At 47.3% G+C, this 25,000-nt stretch overlaps 2 protein-coding genes across 3 annotated transcripts in view; both read right to left on the bottom strand.

The window, feature by feature from the left end:
• The window catches only part of LOC137779127 (transcription factor BTF3-like), a 133,914-nt gene that overhangs the window by 68,785 nt on the left and 40,129 nt on the right, over positions 1 to 25,000 (bottom strand). The gene's annotated exons all lie outside the window — the stretch shown is intronic.
• The window catches only part of hic2 (hypermethylated in cancer 2), an 11,752-nt gene continuing 2,803 nt past the window's right edge, over positions 16,052 to 25,000 (bottom strand). The window contains exons 1-2 of one of the 2 annotated variants that reach the window (XM_068566241.1): positions 19,314 to 19,362; positions 16,052 to 18,844 (exon numbers count right to left, since the gene is read on the bottom strand). In XM_068566241.1, the coding sequence (XP_068422342.1) occupies positions 17,043 to 18,758 (1,716 nt within the window). In that variant the 5' untranslated portion in view covers positions 18,759 to 18,844; positions 19,314 to 19,362 and the 3' untranslated portion in view covers positions 16,052 to 17,042. Of the gene's footprint in view, positions 18,845 to 19,313; positions 19,363 to 25,000 lie in introns of those variants that run through there. The other variant, XM_068566239.1, reaches the window with a different exon arrangement.

Genomic DNA, 25,000 nt, shown 5'->3' with positions numbered 1-25,000 from the left:
GTGGCTGCGGGTTCATTTCATGTGTCAACGCAACGTTATTCCATAAAGGGCTCGCTGGTATTCATGGGATTGATGTAACAGGACGTGAAGCAGGCTAACCGTCGCACAACACGCGCGTGTGAACGCAAAAGGTTAGCGAGCGGGAATAAAGCATTAGCACCTTTTGGCCTCGGATGAAAGCGGTAGTTAAACGTGAGAGAGAAGGTTCAGTGCATTTCAGCTTGCAGAATAGCTTATATACTCATGGGGGAAACATTAGCTGGGTTTGCTAAGTCTGTGTCAGTTGTCTGTGTAGCAGGAAGCAGGTCTGCAGAGACGCAAAGTACAAAAAAATAACAAAAAATGATATATATAAATATTAAAAAGGTGAACTCAAGAGCACATTTCCGCCAGGTGTGTCTGCAACGACAATGTTTGATTGAATACATACAAGTGTCCCGTTTTAGCTCTGTTGGCTGTGCTAGCGCCGTTATCTGTTAGCTCTGTTAGCCAAGCACCCCACCGTACTCTGCTGCCCACCAGCTGCTAACAGCTAACTAGCTCGCCACCTACCGACGTGAAGAGGAAACTGAAGCAGTGGTTGATTTGCTGGTTGATTTGCTTTTCCGGCCCCGACCGGCGGCTGAAGAACAGGGAGGAGTTGTGCAGTCCACGACGGTTGTAAATCAGTCAATAAAACATGTTTTCAAAAAGTGCAAATCACTGTGACCCCACCGACCGAGAACCTTGAGCATAAAGTCACAAATGACCTCGCGGTGTTCAATAAAGATGCAAAGGACTGTGTAAAGAAACGTGACACTGTCATATAACCGCCGCGCTCCAGTGAAACGAAAAGAAGATAAATGAGTAAAAGAAATATTAAACCGAGGGGCCTAGTAGTGTGTGGACAGACAGACGGACACAGAGACGTACATCACTCACTCACAACCCACTCCATAAACTCCTGGCGGAGATAATAACATCTTTTGAGACTATAATTAAATATACAAACATGCATGTATCCAAAGACACGTAATCCTAAATGTCCCATGATGCAACTTGAAAACGATGTTATTAAAACCGCTCCTAATTGGCCACTTCGTTAAAACCCCACACATCCAGTTTGACTGCCATCTTGTCCCGTCAGCTGAAATGAGTCACTATTAAATAAATCAAAGCAAGACGAGAGGTTATGTACCACAGTAATATGTGTAATCACCTACAACAGGGTTTCACTCGCCGGTAATTATGAACAAAAAGGCACAATTTGCATTTCGTTGAGCAAAAAAAGCTTAATTATAGTCTCGCTCTGAGGGGAACCCGCTTCCCAGAATGCACTCTGGTGGCTTCGGGGCAACGGGCGTCGCCACCGGGGGAGCTTTTCCTCCCCGACGCTGTGACACGCAGCCATTATACCTTTTCTTCCACTCCTCTCTTCTTCCCCCCGTCTTTGAACACAAAGTGAGAGACACAAAAGAGAGAGTGGACGAGCGAGAGCGCCGGAGACAATGGACAAAGGGCTTTTCTTTGAATATATACTGCATGATGAGGAAGGAGAGCAAGGCAGGGAAGTTACCGAACAACACACAAAAAAAGAGGGAAAATATAGAAAAAGAAGACCGACGAAGAAACGAGAAGAAGCGGATCAAATTCGGTCCAATTACAGCGGCAGCTGAGGCGTAAAGGGAGACGGGGAGGGCGAGGAGTCGGTATTCTCTCTAACCTAATGTAAGCAGACAGAGGAGATTAAAGTCCAGAAAGGTGAGACAAGGATGGAGGTAAAGAGGTGTTGAAAAGCGCAAGAGACAAGAAACTATACGTCCAAAAGGGGGGAATACGAAACGGGTCATCGACAACCTTCTGTTGACGACTTAATCCTGAAAGCGTGAGATGTATTTGAGAGTTTTTACGAGTGAATTGTTTTTATTGAAGTGTTCAAATCAACATTAGATCCAATGACAGTCTGCAGCAGCACAACTGTAGCTCAAAAGCTAACGCTAAAGGAAATCCAGGACCATTAACAGAAGGTATAAGTACCTGGAAACTCGTCCTGTGTGACTGGCAGTACACGTTTACTACACTTATAATTATATAACACACCTCTTCATAGAAGTTTTAATAGCTAATAATTACAGCACATTAATAAGCACTTAAAATGTCCAGCTGCGTTAGCGGCGACACAATTATACCTGGAAGGAGCCATTAGTTGAGTCTGTGTATTTTGTTTTGGTAGTGTGTATTTTATTGTGTTGGTTTTTACATGGGGGTGAAACAGGTGAAGCAGCCAGGTGAGTGTAGCGACACACAGGTGGAGATCACACAGGAAATCAACGCAACACTTTGTGTAATCATGAAGTAATATTAAATGGGAGCCGCGGCCGACGATAGTCACGACAACACTCGTGTTGCCGGCTATGACGAGACGCACAATTCATGTTTTTTAAAAAAAATGGATCAATTATATATTTATGTAATAAAATAAACGCTTTCAGAAAGTCGTACATTTCAAGATTTCAACGATTTCAACCATCAAGAGTTCAAGAGTGTCGTCCCGAAATACCATCAACACGTGAACTTTACGACAAATTGCAATTTTGTAGCAACACACAGTGTAAAAAGACACAATGAGCAACACTATTATCATATTTAACATATTTAACAATACGATTATCATATTTTTGTGCAGTACTGTTATATCTTTTATATTTTGTGTCTTTTTTTTTTACCTTAACTTTATCGTAACCTATGGAAGTCCATTTCCGCCACAGTTTTCATAATTATGACTTCTTTCTTGTGGTGGTAAAAAAGAAGTCATGGTTAAGATTTTGTTTTGTGGTGATAATTATGATTTTTTTTGTTGTTGTTGTCATAATTATGATTTTTTTTGTTTTTGTTTTATAGAATTATTATATGGAAGCCCATTTCCACTACAAAAAAGTGATAATTATGATTTTTTAAAAATCATAATCATGACAAAATTTGCACCCTGGTCATAATTATGATTTTTTTTCCATTATAATTATGATTTTTTTAGGTCATAATTACGATTTACTTTTTTTTGTGGCGGAAATGGACTTCCATATGATTCTGTGTTAGGAGGACTGAGCAAAAATCAGCTTTTCGTTGTATAGAAGAACTGTTATCTGAGCGTACGACAGCAGAAACATCTTGAATCTTACACGCGGGAAGAAAAGACAACTTTCAATATTTGCTTAATTCTGTTGAAAGGATGAAATGAAATTCCGTTAGCTAGTAAACGCGACAAGTGTTTAACTAAATAAACACAGGACTGCGTAACACACGCCGTCGAATACGCAACTATAGCAAATAAACTGCGAGTGAAACTCATCATGCAAAGACTCCAAATGGACGTGCAGAGTGTGCCATCGCTTTTTATGTTTTTTAAACAACATGCCTATTATACGGCAGCGTTGCATTGATCCTTTCCTCCTCCGGGCCGCTAATGAGCAGCGTGAGAGGAGAAAGCAGTGGACTTTCTCTGGGATTGGAACTCGCGTCTCTTCACAGCCTCACCGCTTGATCTTCACACGGCGCCACATCTTCCGAGGATCTTTTCACGCCATTATCGTTCCTCCTTTTAAGATATTCAACCCTGAAATGAGACGCGTTGTTTTTTCTCTCCTGTTTTCTACTCTTCCTTCACATGTACGTGCTTTGGTTTTGGGATGTTTGGGGTCAGAGAGGACTGGTAATTGGAGCAGAAGGGAAGCATTTACACCGACGTAAGAGAGAGAGAAACACACACAGTTCCTTTTATGTGAAATAGTAACGTGGACGCACATATTTATGTTGATTTTCTTCTTGTTTTCTAAAACGTAGAGGCGCATAATAAATGTGCCACGCTGTATGTGTGCAGCAGTCAGTAATTCAATTTTTTTTTATACTCCCCCCTTCCTCCTACACACACACACACACACACACACACACACACACAAGATTATCTGGGTGATTGTGTTTGGTTGAGATGAGTCTCTGAGTTAATCTGAACACATTCTGATTAACACCGAAAGTCAACCTGTGAATGATTAATTAGGCGAGTTGTAATTCAGCCGCCACCAAAAAGGAATTACAATCAAAACACACACACACACACACACACACACGTATGAGGGAAAAGAAATAAACAAATTAGTGCAGAGGGGGAGGAGATTAGCGACTAAATGAGTTTACCCGTTCGCCATGACGCTGATTACTCTGCGACCTTTCCCCTCGTGATATCCTTCACCGTTTACGACGAGTTGTGCGAGTGAAGCGGGAGCGCTGCATCGCCTCGTGTTTGGAGGACGCTCTGTCGCGTTCGCCGCCAAGCCTTCAGTTTGAGACTCCTGCTCATCAAATTCGGCTTTTTTCATGAATTCGACGAGTCGATCGTCGCGTGGAGCTGCGTGTGAAGGGTTCGACGAGCTCCAAACAGAGACCAGTCTGTCAGTTTTTACAAGGTGAAGGACCGATGTGGCTGTACAGCGTGTTGTCCGCCATGGGGATCATGCTCGTGAGTGAGTGAGTGTGCAGAGCGCGTCTGTCCACGAGGTTGCTCGTCATGACCAACAGATGCATTGAAGGGGTCGACAGTTTGCTCACTTTTATTGTTTTGGTCGATGTGTTAAAGGCTAAACGTTACACCAGCACACACACTGATGAGTCAGCGCATCCTCATACAACAGCTCGTATGATATCATTTATTATTAACACACGTGCATTATTTTGCTATTTCGTTATGCAGACTGTCTTTTCAAAAAATTAACTTCTGTCTTCACAGAAAACTCGATTTAGGAAACAAAACTACTGCGATAGAGTGAGGATAGATTGACGTTTGGGTTAAAATAACTAAAAGTGCCGTCACTGAACTACCGAACAAGTGAAGTTACTTGACATTCATGAGCCAATGATGGGATGAATTCACTCAGTCACATCCTCCAGCCGGTGAAGACGCAGCATGAGGAGAGTTTACCTCCGCGCTGCTTTTCTAGTTGATTATTTTCCCAGTTGATTAACTAATCAATTGAGTCTCAAAGGTCACTGTGGAGCTTGAAAACAACCGGTTGATAAAAAAAAAGAAAATCCCACCTCGAGGTCTATTTAAGCTCTGCTGGAGCTTTTGATCATTTCCACATGATCTTCATCACGCAGATAACGACGGCAGATCCTCTCTTTGTCAACTTGTTTTCAGAGTTTTTCTTTTAATGGAACCAGATTCAATGATATTAATCAACGTCTGCATCTTGACTGTGTATAATGTTTGATTTGTTTTTCTAATCTTGTTTTTTCTGCATTTTTTTATGCTTTTAGTGGTTTTATGTGAAGCACTTTGAATCACTTCGTTGTTTAAAAGTGCAACACAAGTGAACGTTTCTTGCCTTTTTAACAGGAACTCAACTTTCAAGCCAAAGTGGACGAGAACAGCTGATGTTTTTGGGGCAAAACCAGATACTTTTAAACGCCTGAGCATAGTTTTGTGACTGTGTCTCCTTCCTCACTGTAGACTACGTTCACCGGCCGCCATTTTATTTTGAGAGTGTGAACTTTGTTCTCTGCAGCGCTCTCAAAAACAAACAGAAACCCGGTTGACGAGGCACAATCAGTACTTTCTGCTCACAATCCACTTTCAAAAGTGTCCAAAATCTCATTTCACTCAACAACTGAGCACCTATTGTTGTTGTAAAATGACACAAAGACTTTTGTACGGACACAAGTCGGTATCAAAGAAGAGATCATGTTTCAAACTACGAGCTCAGAGTTTCTCCTCGCTTACTTTCTTGGTTTTTTATAGTTGACAGGAAAAGTTTACTGCACGGCATCACCTAAATACCTTTCTTTTTTTTTAAACATTCACAACTGTAAGTCTGACTGAACAAAAGCCAAAAGCAGAAACAACCCACGAAGCAGGTCAGCCGGTCTCTAATTCTTATTTAGCTCTGAAAATGGGATAATGATGATAATGAGTATAATTACCGAAATGGACGTCTTGGAGCACAATAATCTAAACTGTCCATCACAAAAAGAGAAAAAAGCATCCGTGCATTTGTGTGTGAGTGTGTGTGTGTGTGTGTGTGTGTGTGTGTGTGTGTGTGTGTGTGTGTGTGTGACACAGCTTACAGTACTACTCTGTAAATGAACCGGCATTAGCATGCTCTGAAAGGAGCAGGGCCGGGGTGGAAGGGAGCAGGTGAAAATCTCACTTTGAATCATTTCCCCTCCCGGTCGCTGCCATTGTTCCCGTTTCTCACACATGGCAGGGGCAGAGAGAAAGGATCCTATTATTCTAGGCCCAAGCCTGTTCTCCTCGTTTATCGTTTAAAGAGGAGGGAGGGGGGGAGAGAAAGGGGGGAATATTCTGATGGAAAGCAGGGCCTCTGTGGCAGCCCCTCGCAGTTGTGTGCCAGCTGAAAAGACTCGGCGGGCCCGAAAAGCGGCGGCGGTGCCCACCACCTGCTGGGCCCTTTCTCCTTCATCCCTCTTTCTCTCTCCTCGTCTCCCTCGGCTCTCTTTTCTCCCCCCCCCCCCCGCCTTTCACCGTCGAGCGCTCGGTGACTCAGCGGTCCAGGTTCAATTCAGGCGGAGGCCTCGCGAAATAAAGAAGCAAAAGAGGGGACAACAAGAGGGAGAAAAGATTAATTTCTTGAGTGCCGAGAGAGGAGCAGAGGGGGGGGGGAGTGAAAGAAGACACATGCGTAGGTACTGTATTTTGTGTTGCACTGAAAGAGAGTCTAAAGCCGCACCTGGCTGCGAATGCTGGAGAGATTTCCATGGGTGTTGAAGGAGGACGAGGGTTTTACTTCACCCTCCTACAAAAAAATCTGCACTTTGCAAGTTCGGAAGAGCGAGAAATAACAACCCGCTACCTCGGGTTGGTCCGTGCACAGCCGGTCGATCGGCGCCCGCTTCGGCCTCGTCCTGCCCGTTGCCGGCCGCACCTGCAGCTGCACGGAGGCCTTGGACGTCCTCCCACTGAATTTAAGATCAGGTATCGATGCCGAGAGTGTAGTCAGCCCCCGTCGATACTGATGGCTTATTGATGAAGGAGTGAGTGAATTCCTCGCACCGCGCCGTCAGGGTAACATCTGTGCAGGACGAAATAATGAGACAGGGGCTCGAGCAAGGTGTTGTCATATATATATATATATATATATATATATATATATATATATATATATATATATATATATATATATATATATATGTGTGTGTGTGTGTGTGTATATGTGTGCACACCCACACGGGGGAAAAAATAAGAAAAAATCAATTGAAATCCCACACAAATGGAGATGTATACATTGCCTGCAGCGTTGCACTTTTGTGCCAAGACACGTGTCTTCCCGGTGGGATGGGATCCACTGCTCTCTTCCCCTTGAGGGGAGGAGGAGGAGGAGGAGGAGGAAAAAAAATAAATAAAAGAGAGGGAGGAGTGCACGGTTAAGTACATGGGAAGAGGGAACGGCCCCGTGGTGCAGAGGCAGGAAGGAGGGAGGCGAACGGAGGGGTTGAAAAGGTGCAACTAAGAAGAAGAGACCAAGTGTTGGATCCTCAGGATGAACCCGGACAGCTTTTGCATCAGAGGAGCGAAAGCAGCGGTGAATCAACATCTCTTTTCTCCCCGGCGCTGCATCTCATAATGGCCGTACTGACGACCTGGGGGTTGGAGGCAGGAATTCAACACATTGTTAATAATTGATGGGCATCAAAACATTGGAGATATAGGCACACATGATCAGAATGCATAAATTCCACTTGTGGGTGAAGCGCCTTTTCTCTCTAGGTTTTTTTTTTTTAAATCAATCGTGCATGTATGTATGCAGCCGGTATATATTTCCAGGTGCTTTAAACTGTGGAACGAACAGGAGAGTCTTTGCATTCAGTTTCTGCAAAGAATCCCAATTATTTTTCACGACTCCGGCTTTTATATTCAAGCTTTTTTACACAACTAACGCAGGGTCCATTTGGTGGCGTGACTGCACTGTTCCCTTGAAGCTCTCATGCGTCTCCATCTTCATCAAATTGTTGAAGATGGAGACAAAAAAAAAATCCCTCTCAGACAAAGCCGCAGCATATTTTTTTCCAGCCCAAAAACTGGAATATGACTTACTTATGGATGGAACGATGCTCGCTTGGTATGTGTTGGTGCATCTGGTTGAGCTGAGCTCCTCTTGTTGTGGAACCAGAGGCGTTCAAGGTCCAGGAAGAAAGTTGGTGCATTCTGCGAAATCTGCACTAAATTAATTTTTAAAAGTATTTAACTTCACTTCATCAAAGTCAAACTTCACAGATATACTGTTAACTCATATGGATATTTTATAGTAGGAAAAAAACAATGATATGCATCATTAAAAAGAGGAAATACATCCTGGAAGTTTTGTTTTCTTTCCTGTGTTTGATCATCAACCAATAAACAAGCAACACATATACTGCTATATGAACCTCTTAGCTGACCTCACAAGTGTTTTTTGTGTAATAAACCTTTTGAAATGATTCAAATAGCCATGTGGTTGAGGAGATATTCTGTGTCTAGTATCAGGATGCAAACCATTTGAATGTTTCCAGAAACATGGCTGAGGCTCAACTGAGTGTTAAGAGACGTTTCAGGAGTAAAATAATGAGGGCTTTAAAAGGAAATAGCTTGAACATACACTGAATCACTGTCGGCAGGAGAGAGAGATGCTCGAGTGCACAAAATGAGCATTAAGTTACTACATTTCTTTTATTTACTTTGTTAATTTGTGGTTTTGGTTGGGACTATCATGCGTAAAATAAAAATGGCCGCCGCTCTGCTCGTCCTGCTACTTTCAGAATGGGAAAAGGCTTTTCTGCTCCTACTTTATTTCTATGGTATTGCCTTAAAAAGAAAAAGTAGAGGTTAAAACCAGCAGTGACGGAGACGAGAGAACAGTCCCTCCGCTCAATATCAGCATGTAGACAAGAAGGCCGTCTGGCATCGGAGATAAAGGTGGGTGTGGGTTGTCTTTGTGTGTCTGTGTGTGAGTCCCACTTGTAACAGACGTTGTCCATCTCTCCCCTCGCCCACCGTGGGCAGGCCAGGCATCCACATTCCTCAGATAATGGAGGGCCATCCCAGACGAGCAGAGGCAAGCCTGGACCCTCCTGGGCAGACCCTGGTACATTCCTGTCATGCTCGCAGACCCGCGAAGGGGATAAGAAGCGTCGGGGAGAAGTGGGGGGCACTCTCCTTTTCCCCCTGTGCTGTGGGTAATGTCCACCGTGTCCCGACCCAACCAGCCAACCACCCACCCCCCCTTGTGCTAATGTTAGGGGGGAGAGAGAGAGAAAGAGAGAGAGGGTTTTGGGTGGGGGAGGGCAGGGAAGGGCCAGCGACACCAGGGCCATTGTTTCCCAGCGACCCCCCATTCAGGGTCATTTAGCATGTGACACCTCTGGGGGCACAGTGCATTGCTAACGGCACACAAGAGCCATAAACGTGCCAGCTCCCGGCACACCGACCCGAGCCCGGATGGTGAAAAACAAGGCAGCAGAGATAAGAGGGAGGAGGGGGAGGGGAAGGTGGCCGGCGTCTCGGGATCAGACGGTCTGACATACCTGAGGAGGGCGTGTGCGCGAGTATGTGTGATCTATGCGAGTGTGTGTTTACCGTGAGTGACGGGAAGGTCAGCGGCCCACAGCCATGGGCATTCCTGCCTGGGCATCAAAAGACTGGGTTTTTTTTTGTTGGGGTGGGGGGAAGGGGAGGAGATTGTGAGCCGCGGGCGGACTAGAAAAGACCCGGTGTTTACCTGAGCGTGTCCCAACTACAGGAGACGATCGCAGCGACGGGTGAAGTCAGGTGAAGCCCAAGGTGTTCAGCTATTTCATCTTTAAAAAAAGGAGTTTGACATTTTGGGGAATAAGCCTTTTTTTTCACCCCCACTTCATGCGTTAGCAAAAGAAGATGGCTCCCTTCAAACGTGAAGCTACATCCAGGAGACTGTTAGCCTAGCTTAGCGTGACGACTGACCCGCAGGGCGACGGGCCAGCGTTACTTTATCAAATCAGGATTTGGCGGTAAAGCCGAAAATATAAGCGGCGACGAAGATTTAGGAGGGAGCTAATCGCTCCGACGGAGCGCATCGCTCCAGCGATAAGAAAGAATCGGCCGCGTAACTGAGACAGTTCATCGAAAGGCCCTAAAGCGCTTGTTAGCAAACATCTCATCCATCAATACACTGATGAGACAGCTGATGTAGCACTCTGCCTAAAAAAACTACGGCTCTGCTTCAATACTTTTGTGCATCTTTTCTTTTGGGGCACATTTCAAGATTTTAAAAAGACTCCAAAGCAATTTATCTCAGACGTAAAGAAAGCTCTAATTATTGCCAAAGACAGAAGTCACTGTCACTGCTGACTTGTTGGCAAACAGGGAAATTGCACAATGTGAGCGGAAGGAAGCGACTGAAAACAACATTTGTCGAACACGGAAAAAGCGGCGACCGCAAGTAGACCCTTCATCAACTGCCACTAAAGGACTTTTGGCGGGAAAACTCGCTTACGACACTTCAAGCTGTGGCGTTGTGAGTTTGACTGAACTGATAGTTCATTATTTGTCCCTTCGCTTTACCTCAATTCAGTCCTGACGCTGTTATCAAATCGTCTACGAAGGGAGCTCGATCGAGCCGGCAGACGTTACCGATTGGATGTCGGGACAGAATCGCCGCCGAAAAAGGCACAGAAAAGTCAAAAAACACACACTCTTGGTTTTCAATCAAGCTTTTAATGAAAAGATCATAAAATAACAGTTTATTTTTCCTCACTGCTGTACATTAAGACTGCAAGGTTGTGAGTGCTGAGGTCAGCTGTATTACACTTTTTATGACACTTTTGAGTTTGAGCCCCACCGCTATGCGCGGCGGCGGCGGCGGTAGCGGCGGCTCTGACCTGAATACGAGCTCTCTGAGGAATGGAGATAAAAGAGAAAGAGAGAGAGAGAGAGAGAGAGAGAGAGAGAGAGAGAGAGAGAGAGAGAGAAGCCCAACCTGGGTGCTGCCAAAAGCCACAAAAAAAGGGGGAAAGGACAAAGAATCTCACCTTAAATACTGGTGCGCACATGTTGGGTTGTGTTTGGAGGCTAGACGCTGGCATCTGGGTGGAGGCGTGTACACGCCAGCGCACCCGGGTGTGTGTGTGCACGCCTCTGCATGTGAAGTGTGTTTGCCAAGTGGGAGGGGCTTCTCGGCCTTTAAATTATTCATCGGCAAAGACCCCCAACATGGCCGTTCCAGATCCTCTCAGCCTACGGATCCCAGATGCATTATTGAGAGGGCGTTCCTGGAGTAAAACAAGACCAGAGGAACGCTCGATACGCCCGCTTCATGGGCCGCGCCGCTTAATCAACTCCTCAAACACTATATAAGTCGATTTGTCGTGTCCGTCCTTAGCAGCTGTTTCGCGTCTTTCCGTTGATGTAGCGCACGTCAAAGTGACACGGTGCCTTTTGTAAATTCAAACAACAGATGGGAATGAAGGGTTACGCATGAGGATACGCCGCTACATACTCCGTATATTCGAGATTTTGGTTTACGGATGGACGGTAAAAAAAAAACTAAAAAAAAACGATGTAATGGCAAGATAGCACATTTCTGTAAACACTGAAAGTTTTGAGGTAATTTGGTGTTGGTTTTTTTTTTTTGCCTGTGAGGCGACGGAGATCACAGAGGGTCAAAGGGCCGAACAGGTGGGGGGGGGGGTCCGCTGTACCGGAGATAAAGCAGGGAGACTATAAAGCTTAGAAATGCTTCAACGGCAACGGGCGGCCATTTTAAAAAACTGGCTTTTGGTCGTAGTGTGCCGAGGTAAGAAGGAGCATCTCCATAATAACCAGACGGACCGGCCCCTCTGAACAAACGGGGAAAAAGGAACGGGAAGGAAAGGGCGACGATAATACCGAGAAATGAGACGGAGACGCCAAACCCCCTCGGGGGTTGCGTTTTCCTGCTTTGTATATTCGACTTTTTAAAGCTTTCGTAACACTGCATAATGATATGATACTTCAACAAACACACGGCAGCAATGATGAGGTAAGAGGAGAGAGAGAGAGAGAGACAACAACAGAGCGAACCGTCGGTTAAAAGGGAAGTGATATGAGAAGCGCCTCGGAGGTCTTTCCCAAAGGCTTTGACAAAACATACAAAGTGCACTTAGTAAAGCTATCTCGCCCCAACGTTTTCTAAAGTCCTCCGGTGTAGAACTAACAAGACGCTAAACGACACGTACGTCACGTGAAAAGAGTGATGGAGGGTGTGGGGGGGAGGTGGCGAGTGGTTTTTAAGACGAGAAGTGGAACAAGAGTCGCGAGAACGGAGCGAATGTGTCGTGTTTTCTGCCGCGCGAATGTATTTGTGTGTTTTTTGCGTGTGTTTGTGTGGCAACACCCAGGGAGAGCGAGGTTGGAAAAGATACAGTAGCCTCCGTTCTGCGTCCACAGACACACACACACACACAAAGGGGTTAAAGTTCAACTCCCCTGACGTGCAGTCGTTCAGTGAAAACTCGAGAACACACGGGCACAAAACAAAAAAAACGACAAAAAAAACCACCCATAGTGAATCACATGAAATAAAAATAACAAAACCTACACAGACTGTCAGGTATAAACTGAGAGAGAGAAGATATTAAATGCCATAGACCATTTTTCTTTTTCAGTTGGAACAAAAAAAAAAATACTTTTTCGACTGGATTGCGGTTTAACGGCTATGTTTTGTGTCTTATTTTTGATTCTCAGCTTGAAAACCTCAAAACGCGAAAAAAAAAATAAAAAGAGAGAAAGAAAGGGGGTCCCGCCTCCACCGCCGTCTCACACGTTGAGCTTAATTCTTTGCAGAGGCGGAGGGCAGGACCGGGAAATAAATACATTCATCACTGACAATAGAACATTTGATAAAAAAAACAAAACACAGAACACCGTCAATAAGTGTTTTGCACCAACTTTTGTATGAGGCTCGGCCGGCCAGAGGTTTGTGCTGCTTTGTTTTAACCTGCTGAACACAGGCAGCTATGGAAAGAAAACAACCATAAACATTCACAGTTAAGACTACCAGATGAGCCTGTTTGCATGCGTTGAACAAACCAGAGCTACATTCTCCGGGTAGGTTTTCATTTTTTTTTTCTTCTTCTTCCTCTTCCAAGAACCGCCAGCATAAAGAGATGTACCATGTTACACAAACACACACACAAAAATACTCATTCAAGCGCCGCTCATCCTTGCACGGGACCCTCGAGCAGCGGAGGTAGTCCTCAAGTGCATTCGGGTAAACAGAGAGATGCAAAATTGAGCTAAAGACCCCCCCCCCCTCCTGACTAACAATACCTTTTGATTAATACGTCAAGGACGCGCTGACACCCCATCACCCCCATCTGAAGACAGGCCAGAGGGCAGGGGGACCAGGGGGCGAAGGGTCACCCAAAGCCAGCTGGCAGAGCAGGAGGAGGGGTGATGGTGGTTTTAGGGGTCCCCCCCCTCCGAAACCTTCGCCCCCACCCATCCAAAAACCACCCATAACTGAATATGCAGCAGTTCACCCCCATGTGTTTGACGCTACACGCTCTGTTTTGGCAGCGACGTCTGAAGAAAAGCATCATTCTTGTTATTTTTTCTTTAAAATAAGGATAACATCCACACACACACACACACACACACCAATAAAAACACCTCTCTGACTGGCCGAGCCTCGACTGAGGTCTGTAAAACTGTAAAAGTTTATGTAAACAATGAGATAAATACATGTTTCATTTTAGAGCCACACATGGTTCCATAATCATTCAAATGTGCTTTGGTTTAAAAAATAGTTTGTGGATTTGGGTATGAGCTTTTTTTTTTCTTCTTCTTCTCCTCCTTCTTCTTAGTTCTTTGTACAACTTTGCAACTATATTTCGGAAACACACCGTGTCACTAACTAAAATGTAGACTTGTTTTCGAGCTGCCGGGCCTTTGTCGAGGCTCTTTGTGTTAGTTGAAAAAAGTACAGTTCCCCCCCTGCTTGTCTTAAATATGAAACTAGTGTTTTTGCTTTTCCCATGATTAAAATACAGAGAAATCGATACAATACTATGTCTTACAAATGTAGCTGAGAGTCTGCATCCCACGATGCCGAACAATCCCTGAAGTAGTTGAATAGTAGTAGTACTAGTAGTAGTAATAGTAGTAGTATGGTCACAGTTTGGAGTTCGTATTTTTTTTGTTTTGTCGTTTTTTCTTCTTTTTCTTCGTTATGTCAAAACAAGCAAGCATTCAAATGCGGCTGCAAAGTCTTTTTTTGCAGAGATGGCTAGAGATCTTGATGTACAAAAAACACCTTTTGCACTACAGACATTACGCTGTACTGCAGTAGAAGTGCTGACAAGTACAATAACGTTTGAAGGCAATGCATTGCGGACGCCCTCTTTAAGCCGGGAGAGGTCACAAGCAACAGTGGATCAGGCGATAAATAACATGTTTTCTGGGGAGGTGGAAAAGAATTAGTAGATGTACCATGCAAAAAAAAAAAAAAAAACCACTAAAAATGGCGGCTGCTCCTAACAGCGAAGACGCCAACACAACCAAGTAACAACTGTGGGGAGTCCAGGACGCTGGTACCTTGAAACCGGTCGTGATGTTTGTGTAACTGTAGCTGCAACACCGTGATAACCACACATGTCACAGGACAAAGAAAACAAGGAAATCAAATATATCGAGAAGACAATCAAACCGACGTAATAGAGGAATGCCTATACCAAAAAACTTAGCAGTGAAGGTTCATGTCTGACTGTTAAAGCGGAGACACACTGGACAGTGAAAGGTTCCCAGCTCTCGCGGTCGCTTACGATGAGGTAAAGCTTCTTTTTTTTCCATTTTTTCGAGGTTAATAATTTAAAAAGATCATTCTGTGATATCGTGGAGTACAATCAGAGACCGATGAGCTGTCCAGTGCATCGCTCTGCTTCTCCCTTCTTATTACAAGTTTTCACACATCTGGCTCCAAAGAAACACCCCCCCCCCCAAAAAAATAAAAAATAACAAGCAACTTGAACTTCACATTTAAATTCTGATTATAATTCCTATCTTTTTTTTCTTCTTTTTTTTAAAATCGGTTTCTTTTTTTTGGTCTGAAACAGAACACGTACAATGTCATCAAGTCCTGTTTTTAGTTTTTTTTTTTAAAAGTCAGGGAATATAAAGTGATAAGGACTCTGGATATAAACCAAAAGAAACCTAAAAAAAAAAAAAAAGATCATGTTCGGGGAACACGTCTTTTTTTTTTTTAATTTAATTTTTTTTTTACTTTTACCGTTACCGTTCAGGGGGGTAAGGGTTAAATCACACCGGCCCACCAATCAGCACAAGCTTTCCTTCCTCAGTCTCAGAGTCATCGGCCGAAGCTCCGACAAAAGAGTGGATCTCTTTTGTCTGGAATATAAATTCATAATTTGTTTTTATACAGCAAAAAAAAAAGAAAGAAAGAAAAGTGAAATAATTTAGTATGCTATATATCTTAAGTACATCTTTTTTATGTTTTAAACTTTGGTTATGAACTTGTCTAGCAATGTTAGTTAGCACTGTTCTCCTTTAACATTCATAAGATCTTTGGATCACTATACAGCTACGCTAACGCACCGCTAGCTGCTCCAGGCGGGAAGCTACAGTACACTTTGAGGCGGGGCCGCACTGAGCAGGGCGCCCAAAAAAAAACAAAAAAAAAGCTATATTTGACAAGTAAAAACAAGCTAAAGGATAGAAACAGAAAACTATATTAATGTGTAAAATCTATGAGCATTAAAAACCTGTGTTGAGAGATGGGCAGGTTAAAGCATCAGGTGAAACGTTACCATAATCTACACACTTTTTACAATTAATTACATAGGAACTTTCAACTAATCGACATAGAGTTTGTAAGAGTAATCAGAGGTAGCGAGGTCACGAGCCTATATAAATAGACTTTTCTTTTTTTTTCTGAAGGGAGGAAAGCTATACAGACAAAAAAAATAAAACGTACCCACTGAACATAGTTGTCAGTCTAAAAACACCGTCTCCTTACCCCTTAAACATCCCACCCCCCCCTTCCCCGTCACAAGAAAAATCCCAAGACTTTCCAGTTTAAACATTCACTGAAACATTACAAGTTCTTTAAGTAAATCAAGTACCTCGAAGGGGTTTGTCTTTCCCGACAGGATTCACTCCTGGGAGCACTAGCAGGCAAAAACAGACGACAATGAAAGTCCACCCCGGTGTCGCCGCGAGCGGCCACAGAGAGAGAGAGACTTTTGAGTATTTGTGGTCTGTAAAAACAAAACAAAAAAACTTAATCCAATGTCATCCCACCATTTCTTTCAGGGCTTTCAGTTAAAGCATGGAGATGGTCCCAACCCCAGTTACCCCTCCGCTCACACACAGATCCCCATCACCAACATAACAAAGGATATAAAGCTGTCAAGGGTTCAAAATTATCTTCTTTTTGTTTTGCTGAATTATTGCCAGTATTGTTTTGCACGGATATTTGGTCAAGGTAGCGCTGGAGTACAGAGAGGGAGGAGGACTCTTTGAGGTGATCAGTTTGAGGAGCAATCTGAACAAGCTCAAAAAAGGGTAGTAGAGAGACAGAAAAGGCGGCTGAGGGGCATGAGTTGAGGGCTTGACTTCACATCGGTAGCCACATTCACATTTCGGCAGACTTGCAAAAGCGGATCAGAAGTCGTGGCTTTGTGACTTTGGCGAGAAACGATGGGGTGAGGGAGGGGGGGGGGTAACGTGTCCCTTCGAGAACTCCTGAGAGGTGAGCAGACGCCGCTCGATATAAATGACGTGATACCTTGCGACCCGGCAAGTTCCCACCGTCACCCAAGAGCCCACCGCGGCTAACGGCTAACAGCTAACATCATCCACAAAGCCGGGACGTCTGTAAACTGGAATTCATATAGACGGGAACTGCGCGTGAATGTGTGCATGTGCGTTTTTCTTTGCTGTTGAGATGGAGAGGAAGAAGAAAAAAAAAAAAATTTAAAAAAAGGTAGAGGAGGTTTTTTTTTCTTTCTTTCTATATCCCAGAGTTCTTTGGCTTGGTGTGTTTCTAAGAGGGTGAGGTGTGCATCCTCAGGTGACTGATGAGGTTACGCTGCTGGGTGAACTTCCCACCGCATAGCTGGCATTCGTACGGCTTCTCCCCGGAGTGGACGCGCATGTGCTCCGTCAGGCGGTACTGCCGCGTGAAGCGCATGCCGCACTCCTCGCACGCGAACGGCTTGAGGCCGAGGTGGCTGCGCATGTGGCGCGTCATGGTGCCCCGCTGGGTGAACATCTTGCCGCAGATGTTGCAGGGGAACGGCCGGGTCAGCCAGTGGCTCTTCTCGTGCTGCCTCAGCGTCGCCGGGTCCTTGTAGCTCTTGCTGCAGACCGTGCACTTGAAGGGGCGCGCCTCGGAGCCGAAGCCGGAGGGGCCCACGGCGGCCGAGAGGTCCTCGGCCTCCTCCTCGTCCTCCTCCTTCACGAAGGTGCCGCCCTCCTCTTTGATGTAGAGCTCGTCCTCGTTGTGCGTCTCCACGTGGGCGTTGAGCTGCTCGGAGCTGGGGAAGCCCTTGCCGCAGGGGATGCACACGTACAGGTTGTCCCCGAACGCCGGCTCGAAACCCTCCTGCCGGTACACATAGTTGGCGCTGTGGTGGCCGCCTCCCGGTCCGCCTCGACCCCCGGCGCTCTCCCCGTCGCTCTGCCCGCTCTCGTCGGTGTGGTCCTGGCCGTTCTCTCCACCGTCTTCCTCGTCTTTGCACTGGAAGGCCTGGCCGTCTTTGGGACCCGCGACCACGCCGTTGACCAGGGGCTTCTCGTGATCTTCCGACTTCAACCCCGACGCCTCTTTCTTCGGCCATTCGTTCTTGCGGGCGCCCTGCCGGGACTTCTTCTGCGGCGGGGGCCCGTCGGGCTGGTTTTGGTTCTCCTCCGAGGCTTTGGAGGACGAGTTGAGGTCCGTGGTCTCCGAGCCACAGATGTCCGCACCCGGTAGGGTGGCGGAGGAGTCGTCCAGTGAGGCACTGTTGGTTGTGGATACTGAGGCAGATTGAGGGGACTCTTGGGAGTTGCTGTTCGGGCTGAGGGCGTCGGTGGCCGCGCCCGCGGAGGGGGGGCTCTTCTTGGACAGGTCCAGTCCGAGGTCGGGCTCCCCGGCGCTCCCTCCGCTGCTGAGGTTGCCGTTGCTGCCGCCATTGCCCCCGTTGCCGTTCCTCCCGGAGCTGCCGACGAACATTTCGTCGTCCGAGAGCTTGTCCCGAAGGCCTTCGTCCGGCTGCGGCTGGTCGGCGTCGGAAGGGGTCGGGGGATAGTGGTTCTTGGGGCCGGCCGGCGTGGAAGTGGAAAGGCGCTGGTTGTTGAGGCGTAAGCGGCTGAGGGGACCTGGAGTGGAGGGTTTACCTGGCAGGGGTTTCCCGCCGTTGCGCTTGAGCTTTTTTCTGCACAGAGCGGCGAGGTCGTGGAGCTGGAGGTAGCTGGCTGCGGTCAAGAGGGCACTGAAGTTCTGCTCGCTGCTCTGGTCCGACGAGGACAGGAGCTTCCCAGTGTAGATGAAGTCCAGGACTTGTCTGAACACGGAGGGGTTGACCATCTCCGTGTCGAGGTTAATGAGGTTATCGTGGAGGACCAACGACTTGAAGTAGATGCTGCTCGCCGCCAGGATGTTCTTGTGGGCGCGGAAGAGTGCATTCTCCACCACGATGATGACGTCACACAGGAACCCCTTGGCTCTCTGCTGGTTGAGTTGCAGCAGCAGTTGTTTGGCATGATTTGGCAGTTCCATTTCCACCTTCCTTCCTTCCTTCCTTCTTTCCTTCTGTCCTTCTCTCTCTCTCTCTTTCTCTCTTCCTACACGAGCGCCACCTGAAGCTGGAAGACAGAAATGAAGAAAGGTGGTTAGCTTTACATTTTAGGTGCGAAGAATTAAGCTTAATTTATACTCGTCTTTTTTTTATGGATCCTTTAGAAACGGGTGCTCTTCAAAAAATCCTTTTCCAGCCAAATTGTTTACAGGATATTCAACTTTATCATGCATGTATTACTTTACAAAGCTTGTACAAAGACAATAAAGCAGGCCGTGAATATAAAATATGAGTGCACAGATCATTACAACCCCTCCTCAGCATTGCGGTGGTTGGTTCATGGCTTTTTGCCGGTTAAACCTACAGTCTATGGGCATGTGCATGGGTAACACTCGTTGTCATTTTGATTTTGTATCCCCTGCGAGTATAAACGTCTCTGTTTGTCCTTCAACGGCTTCATACCGACGATGAATGACGATTGGTTCAACAAAGTAAAATACGTGAAAGGAAAAGGCAGTAGTTTTAACAGATCGCACCAAATGTCGTGGACGAGTTGACGTCCAGAAACGCCGACCAAGCGATGTGTCGTACCAGGTGTACGTGGAGTCTATCGCATACGGGTTGACAGTTGCAGCGCTCGCACATCTGACACGTCAAACAATCGTGTCGCCGCTCCCACGAGCGAGCGCATCAGTGAAAAGGTTTTAGCTCATCGCTAAAGGATGTTTTTTTTTTAAACGGCGTGCCGCATAAACCACCGCTGAGGAACTGGAACCCTCGCCTTCCTCAAACCCACATGGCTCAAGTTCTGGTAGGCGTCGCCACTGTTCTGGCACAAAGGCCAAAAAAAGGGGGGCGGGGAAAAGGAAAAGGGGTAAAGTAACTACTTTTTCCAAGGTGCCTCCACTGTTTTTTGTTTGTTTTCGGTGGGGTTGCCCTCTTTTGTAAAGTCGGCTCACTCCAACCTCCATTAGGTCATGGTAATGTCAGCCCTGCCCCATTGTCTAGGGAGGCGGGGGACATGGGGGGGGTCGGTGCCACAGCGGGGCCGGTGGGGGGATTAGTTGACACCTGAGCAGGTAAAACTACACAGGAGCAAGGGCAGAGAAGGGTGGGGGCGGTTGTGTTGGTGGTGGGGAAGAAGGTGCGGCTCAAAGACAAGGACAGCAACACCTGATCCTCCAGAGAGGCCCTCGTTTATGGAATTAGGACGGATGAATCTCATTTGGTGTTGGACCACATGGTGACGACCGACTACAGGAGCTGGAAACACGATTCATGGTGAAGAAATGCACCGCGCCGGATCCAAAGAGCCAAAATCCACCGCTCAGGTGTGACGCAATAGCACTGCTGTAGGGTGTGTCCCTCGGTCGTGTTAAACACGGTTGAAGCCCTGGGCATGCTGGGAAAATGGACACATATCTGTAATTCCCCTGCTCAGGGCCGGGTATATACACCGCATTACTGGAGATTACACAGCAATGCAGAGAAATGCTCCAACTCGAGCTATAAATACATGTGAAAAGGCAGCGTTTTAGACACAGCGCCAATCTAGAGATTTGCTGAAAGAAAAAAATCATGTTTCATGTTTCATATTGCTCAGCAGGAGAAAAAAGGGAGCGGTTCCTGAACTCTAGAGGCATACAAGTGGCAAGCCTGAGGGCGAAGACACTCGACTCTCATCCCCCTCCCCCCCTCCTCTCTCTTCTGGAATAAACGTTCACCTGAAGGCTCAAATTCACAAAAATGTACACAGCCAAACCCTAATTCAACAAATGGCCGCCGCCACCGCCGCACTTTTTAAGTCATCTGTTCCTCTAACCGATTCAGATTGAATTACCTTAGCGAGCTTGTTTTAGTTTTTTTTAGCTTCGCTTCCTTCAAAAGACTTCCCCGGCACAACAATGACACTTTAAATACATACTGACCCCTACGCTCGCTACACAAGACCCCCCGATGTGGGATAATCGACGCCAAAATCTGCCCGACGACGAAAGCGACGAGCCGGGCGTTATAAATAATACATCACATGAAGCAACCAGGTAAGATACGGATACGGTATCAACAGTCAGGCTGGCTGATACCATCAGCCGGAGTGATAATTACTCTCAGGTCCAGGCCTGGTCTTGCCTTCTCTGCTTTGACACTTCTACTCGTGGTCTTCCTCCTCCTCTTCTTCTTCGTCTTCATCATCCCCTCCCCCATCTTTTCTCCTCTCCGTTCTCTCCCACCCTCACCAGCCTTTCACCGGGCATGCAGTCGCATCCCGTGAAAAAGCCCCCACACCCCACCCCCCTCCTCTTGTAACGTTGAATCACACCGAGATACTCTGGACTACGTAACCCAGATCCGCGGCTAATCTCAGGGCGCGCGCGTGGCACTCGCTTCCCTGCAGGCGGTAACGGAGAAGGAGGGCTGCGAGACAAAGAAGGGCCTCTGCTGTGATGCCAGCCAGGAAGCCATATATCAGTCAAGACTCTCCCTTAACATACACACACACCTCTGCAGGCTTTATGGGAGGTGGTGTGTGTGTGTGTGTGTGTGTGTGTGTGTGAGGGGGGGGATTCAAGAAGCTTTTTCCAGCAGGCCGACATAAAAAGGGGGCTGGGCTCCGAGTGGAGAAGCCAGCTCAGGAAGAAGGGAAAAAAATAAAATACAGAGCCCTCCCCCACCACCACCACCTCCTCCTCCTCTCATCTCTCTCTCCTCCCCCCATCACCCACACAGCTACCCTCTCTCTCTCTCTCTCTCTCTCTCTCTCTCTCTCTCTCTCTCTCTCTCTCCCTCCCTTTCTCTCTCCCCCCCTGGCCCCTCCAGTGCTCTGCTGTGCCGGCTAGATTCCAGGGAGCTGCTAATGGATTACGGCTGATCTATATGCAGCCGGGGTGGGACACGTGTAGGCCCAGCTCCGCTTCCAACGGCGCTGCCCAGGAAAGCAGGCTTAATACAGCAGGACGCGGCGAGGCAGGCCGGCATGGCCGCCGCTCTCCATCTGGACGCTCGGTGCAGTTTGTCAAGGCGTAAAAAAAAAAAAGCCTAGAAGGACGTCTCCGAGATGCAGCACGAGTCGTTCATGTAGTGTTTTCCGGAGGGTTTGGACTCGTTTTTTAAGCGCTCTGCAAAAGGGTGGCAGGGAGCAAAGAGATGCCAACCAGAAGGGGCAGAGAAACATTACTCGCTCCGGGCAAATATTGCACCACATACCAGCCGGAGAGGCGAGCGCACCGGGGTGCACGAGCGCCGGGATCGGCTTACCTCGACTGCAGTATTAACCTTTTCAAAAACAGACTAATGATAGGAGGGACGGACGGAGGGAAACCTCATTGAAAAAGAAAGAAAACACACACCCCCCCCCCCTCCCTCCACCTCCGCTCCTCCTTCTCCCTCCACTCCCCCGGACTGCTTGTGGCCTCGACCTTGGCTTGTGCCAGGTGCCTGCCGAGGAGGAGATCAGCGGACAGCGGTGTGCACGCCGGCTCCACAGATCTGACCGGGAGGACAACACGCGCAGGTGGATCCGCCACCAGAGGCTGGAAACTACAGCGTCACCCTCCGGCGGTGAATTAAACTGGTTACACTAGCAGTCTGGAGGATCTGGTTCGACACCATTTGCCCCTGCCTCCTCCTCCTCCTCCTCCTCCTTTTTCCCACCCCAAAAGGAGTTTATGGATTAAACAGTGAGTTAGTAAACTTTTCAGTCCGAGCTCATGTGGCACTAATCTCCTGAGCGGAGGGGCCGGTGAGCGGGAGCGAGGGCAGAGGTGAGGTGAAGGCCTGTGGCGCAATAACAAAAACACACCTTACTGCTGCGAAAGGTCACCTGCTCAAAAACAACCAATAGAAACCAACATGTTTTACCTTCATTCAAAACGATTCAGAGCGCCGACTTTGTCAGGAGACAGTCGTGGGCGTGCAGGTGAAGGCAGACGGGAGGGAAGGGAAGCCAACGTACACGAGCCAAAGACCTCGCAGAGACAGTGCACACACACACGTGCACACACACACGTCCAGGGAGTGTATGCTGGTGGGCAGAGGCAGTGGGGGAGGGGCTAGGGGGGGATGGTACAAAAGGCAGTTTGAAATACAAACACCGAGCAACCACCTCTGAGCCCTTTTCTCTTCGTTTTTTCCTTCCTCTCCCCCCTAAACATGGCTGCCGCTGACGCACGGGTACAGTTAGCCTCTCTCTCTCTCTTCCATGCTGCGGTTATCGTGGCGAGAGGACGGCTAAAGTGAGCCGGCCGGCCCTCTCGCCGCCGCATTCGCACCTTTACAGCCGCGTGCCGGTCAGCCGCTTCCTGGGATTTTAACACACAGTGTTTGGTTCTCAGAAACTTTGGTGCAAAGTTTAGACGCACGCTAAAAATACAACGAATATATATATATATATAAAAAAAGGACACAAACTGGGTCAAGGCAGGAAATTGGATGGTTGTCTATGCAGCGCTGTGACCTAGAGACGCTACAACCTGCAGCGCAAACCCCCAGAGCTTTTGGTTTGGTGTAAATATGTTTCTGTAAATATGAAACTGCCTCACTAATTTCAGTTTTAATCAGAGTTTGGGTTTGGGGACGTGCACGAGAGTCATGAGGTTTCCTTTCCCCTCCGTCTGAAGGAAACAAACCCTTTAGAAACCTTGAGATCTGTGTGCACGGCAAAGAAAGCCACCGGCATACTGTTGTTCTTTCTTTAGTCGCAGGAGGCCTGGATGTCTTGTTTTATTTTAAAACTGGGATAGCGATGCATGGAGGGGAGCAGAACATTCAGGGTTACGATCCAACCAGCGACGACGACGGAGTGTGAAATGAAAAAAATTACGAGCTGGGATGTCTCCTTGGAATAAAAAAACCCATGCCTATGCATGTGTCTCCGTGGTGAACGAGTGAATAGTTTCTATTTCTGCTAAAACTCTCACCAGAAGACATCCCGCTGCAGAAAAACAACCTCAGAGACCAAACGGGGCAGATGTCTCCTGCAGGATAGTGGGATACAAACGCTGGTGAACAGGTGAGTGACCCCAAGGAGGAGGAGAAGGAGGAGGAGGAGGAGGAGAAGGAGGTGCAGGCATTTACAGTGACCCTACCGCAGCCTTTCCAATTAAGACTAATTTTCTGTCGGGCAGTTCAGCCGCGTCGCCGACAAATAAGTCCTGATGCCCTCCGGGGTGCAGTGGCATGAAAGGAGCCCCGGCCATTTCCTCACAGGAGGAGGAGGTGAAGGAGGAGGAGGTGGGAGAGAGGGGAGGGGGTACGTACCCCATGTTTGCCAGCGAGATGTGCAGCAAAAAAAGGTAAATTAGAGGCGAGACGCTCGCCGTCGCCGACACAAACGCGTGTCCGGCGGAGGGCGTCGACGACGTTTCATCGTGGAAATTTCCATCCCCAAAAAAGAAGAAGAAGAAGAAGAAGAAGAAGAAGAAGAAGAAGAAGAAGAAGAAGAAAGCGAAGAAGAAGAAGAAGAAGAAGAAAGAGAAGAAGAAGAAGAAGAAGAGCGAGTCCTGACCCGCTCAGTGTGTTTCTCTGCTCTGTGGCGGTCGTGCCATCCACGAGGAGCATCGAGGCGCCACCGCCGAGGTCAAGAGGCAGCAACAGGTGTGCCCTTCTCCTGTGTGCACAGGTAACCTGCGTGACCCCGCCCATCACACACACACACACACACGCACACACACACACACACACCTACTGTCACGCAGACCCCGCCCCCGTTGAGACCCCCGAGGCAAACTACCATTGAAATAAAAAATCAGCCAGACTTTATTTTATCGACACCAAAACATCTAACGTCACCAAACCGCACGAGGCCACGCCAGGTAAAAAGGCAACTAAGTGCGTGGAGGTTGCTGGAACCACCAAGAACCAGGAAGCAACTAGAGAGAAACATGTTTATAACTGGATGTGTGAAGCTTTAGCTTCTTTAGCGACGTTTCTTTGGTGAGAAAATGAACGACATGCGTGAGTATCTAACCCGACCGACGCACGCTCTCCATCTCTCTGGGTTCACGCATGTGAGGCCTCCACACTGCGGCTCTGCTGCTGCAACTAAAGTCCAGCAACATCGAGACTTTTCGCCAGCAACGCAGCAACACAGCAACACAGCAACGCAGCAACGCCGCCGAGCAGAACTTCCTGCAACCCCCCAAAATGTGAAGCAATCAAACACTTGAGTGGCGAGCGAATGATTGGAATGATCAAGTGACCTCTGTCTTGAGAGAGTGAACTTTGT

The sequence above is a fragment of the Clinocottus analis genome, unplaced genomic scaffold (assembly GCF_023055335.1).
Source record: "Clinocottus analis isolate CAN_PGR_092001 unplaced genomic scaffold, fCliAna1.0.p SCAF_7, whole genome shotgun sequence".
In the NCBI taxonomy this organism is placed as follows: domain Eukaryota; kingdom Metazoa; phylum Chordata; class Actinopteri; order Perciformes; family Cottidae; genus Clinocottus; species Clinocottus analis.
Note: the sequence above shows the minus strand (reverse complement) of the source record. Positions and strands in the feature narration are given on the sequence as shown.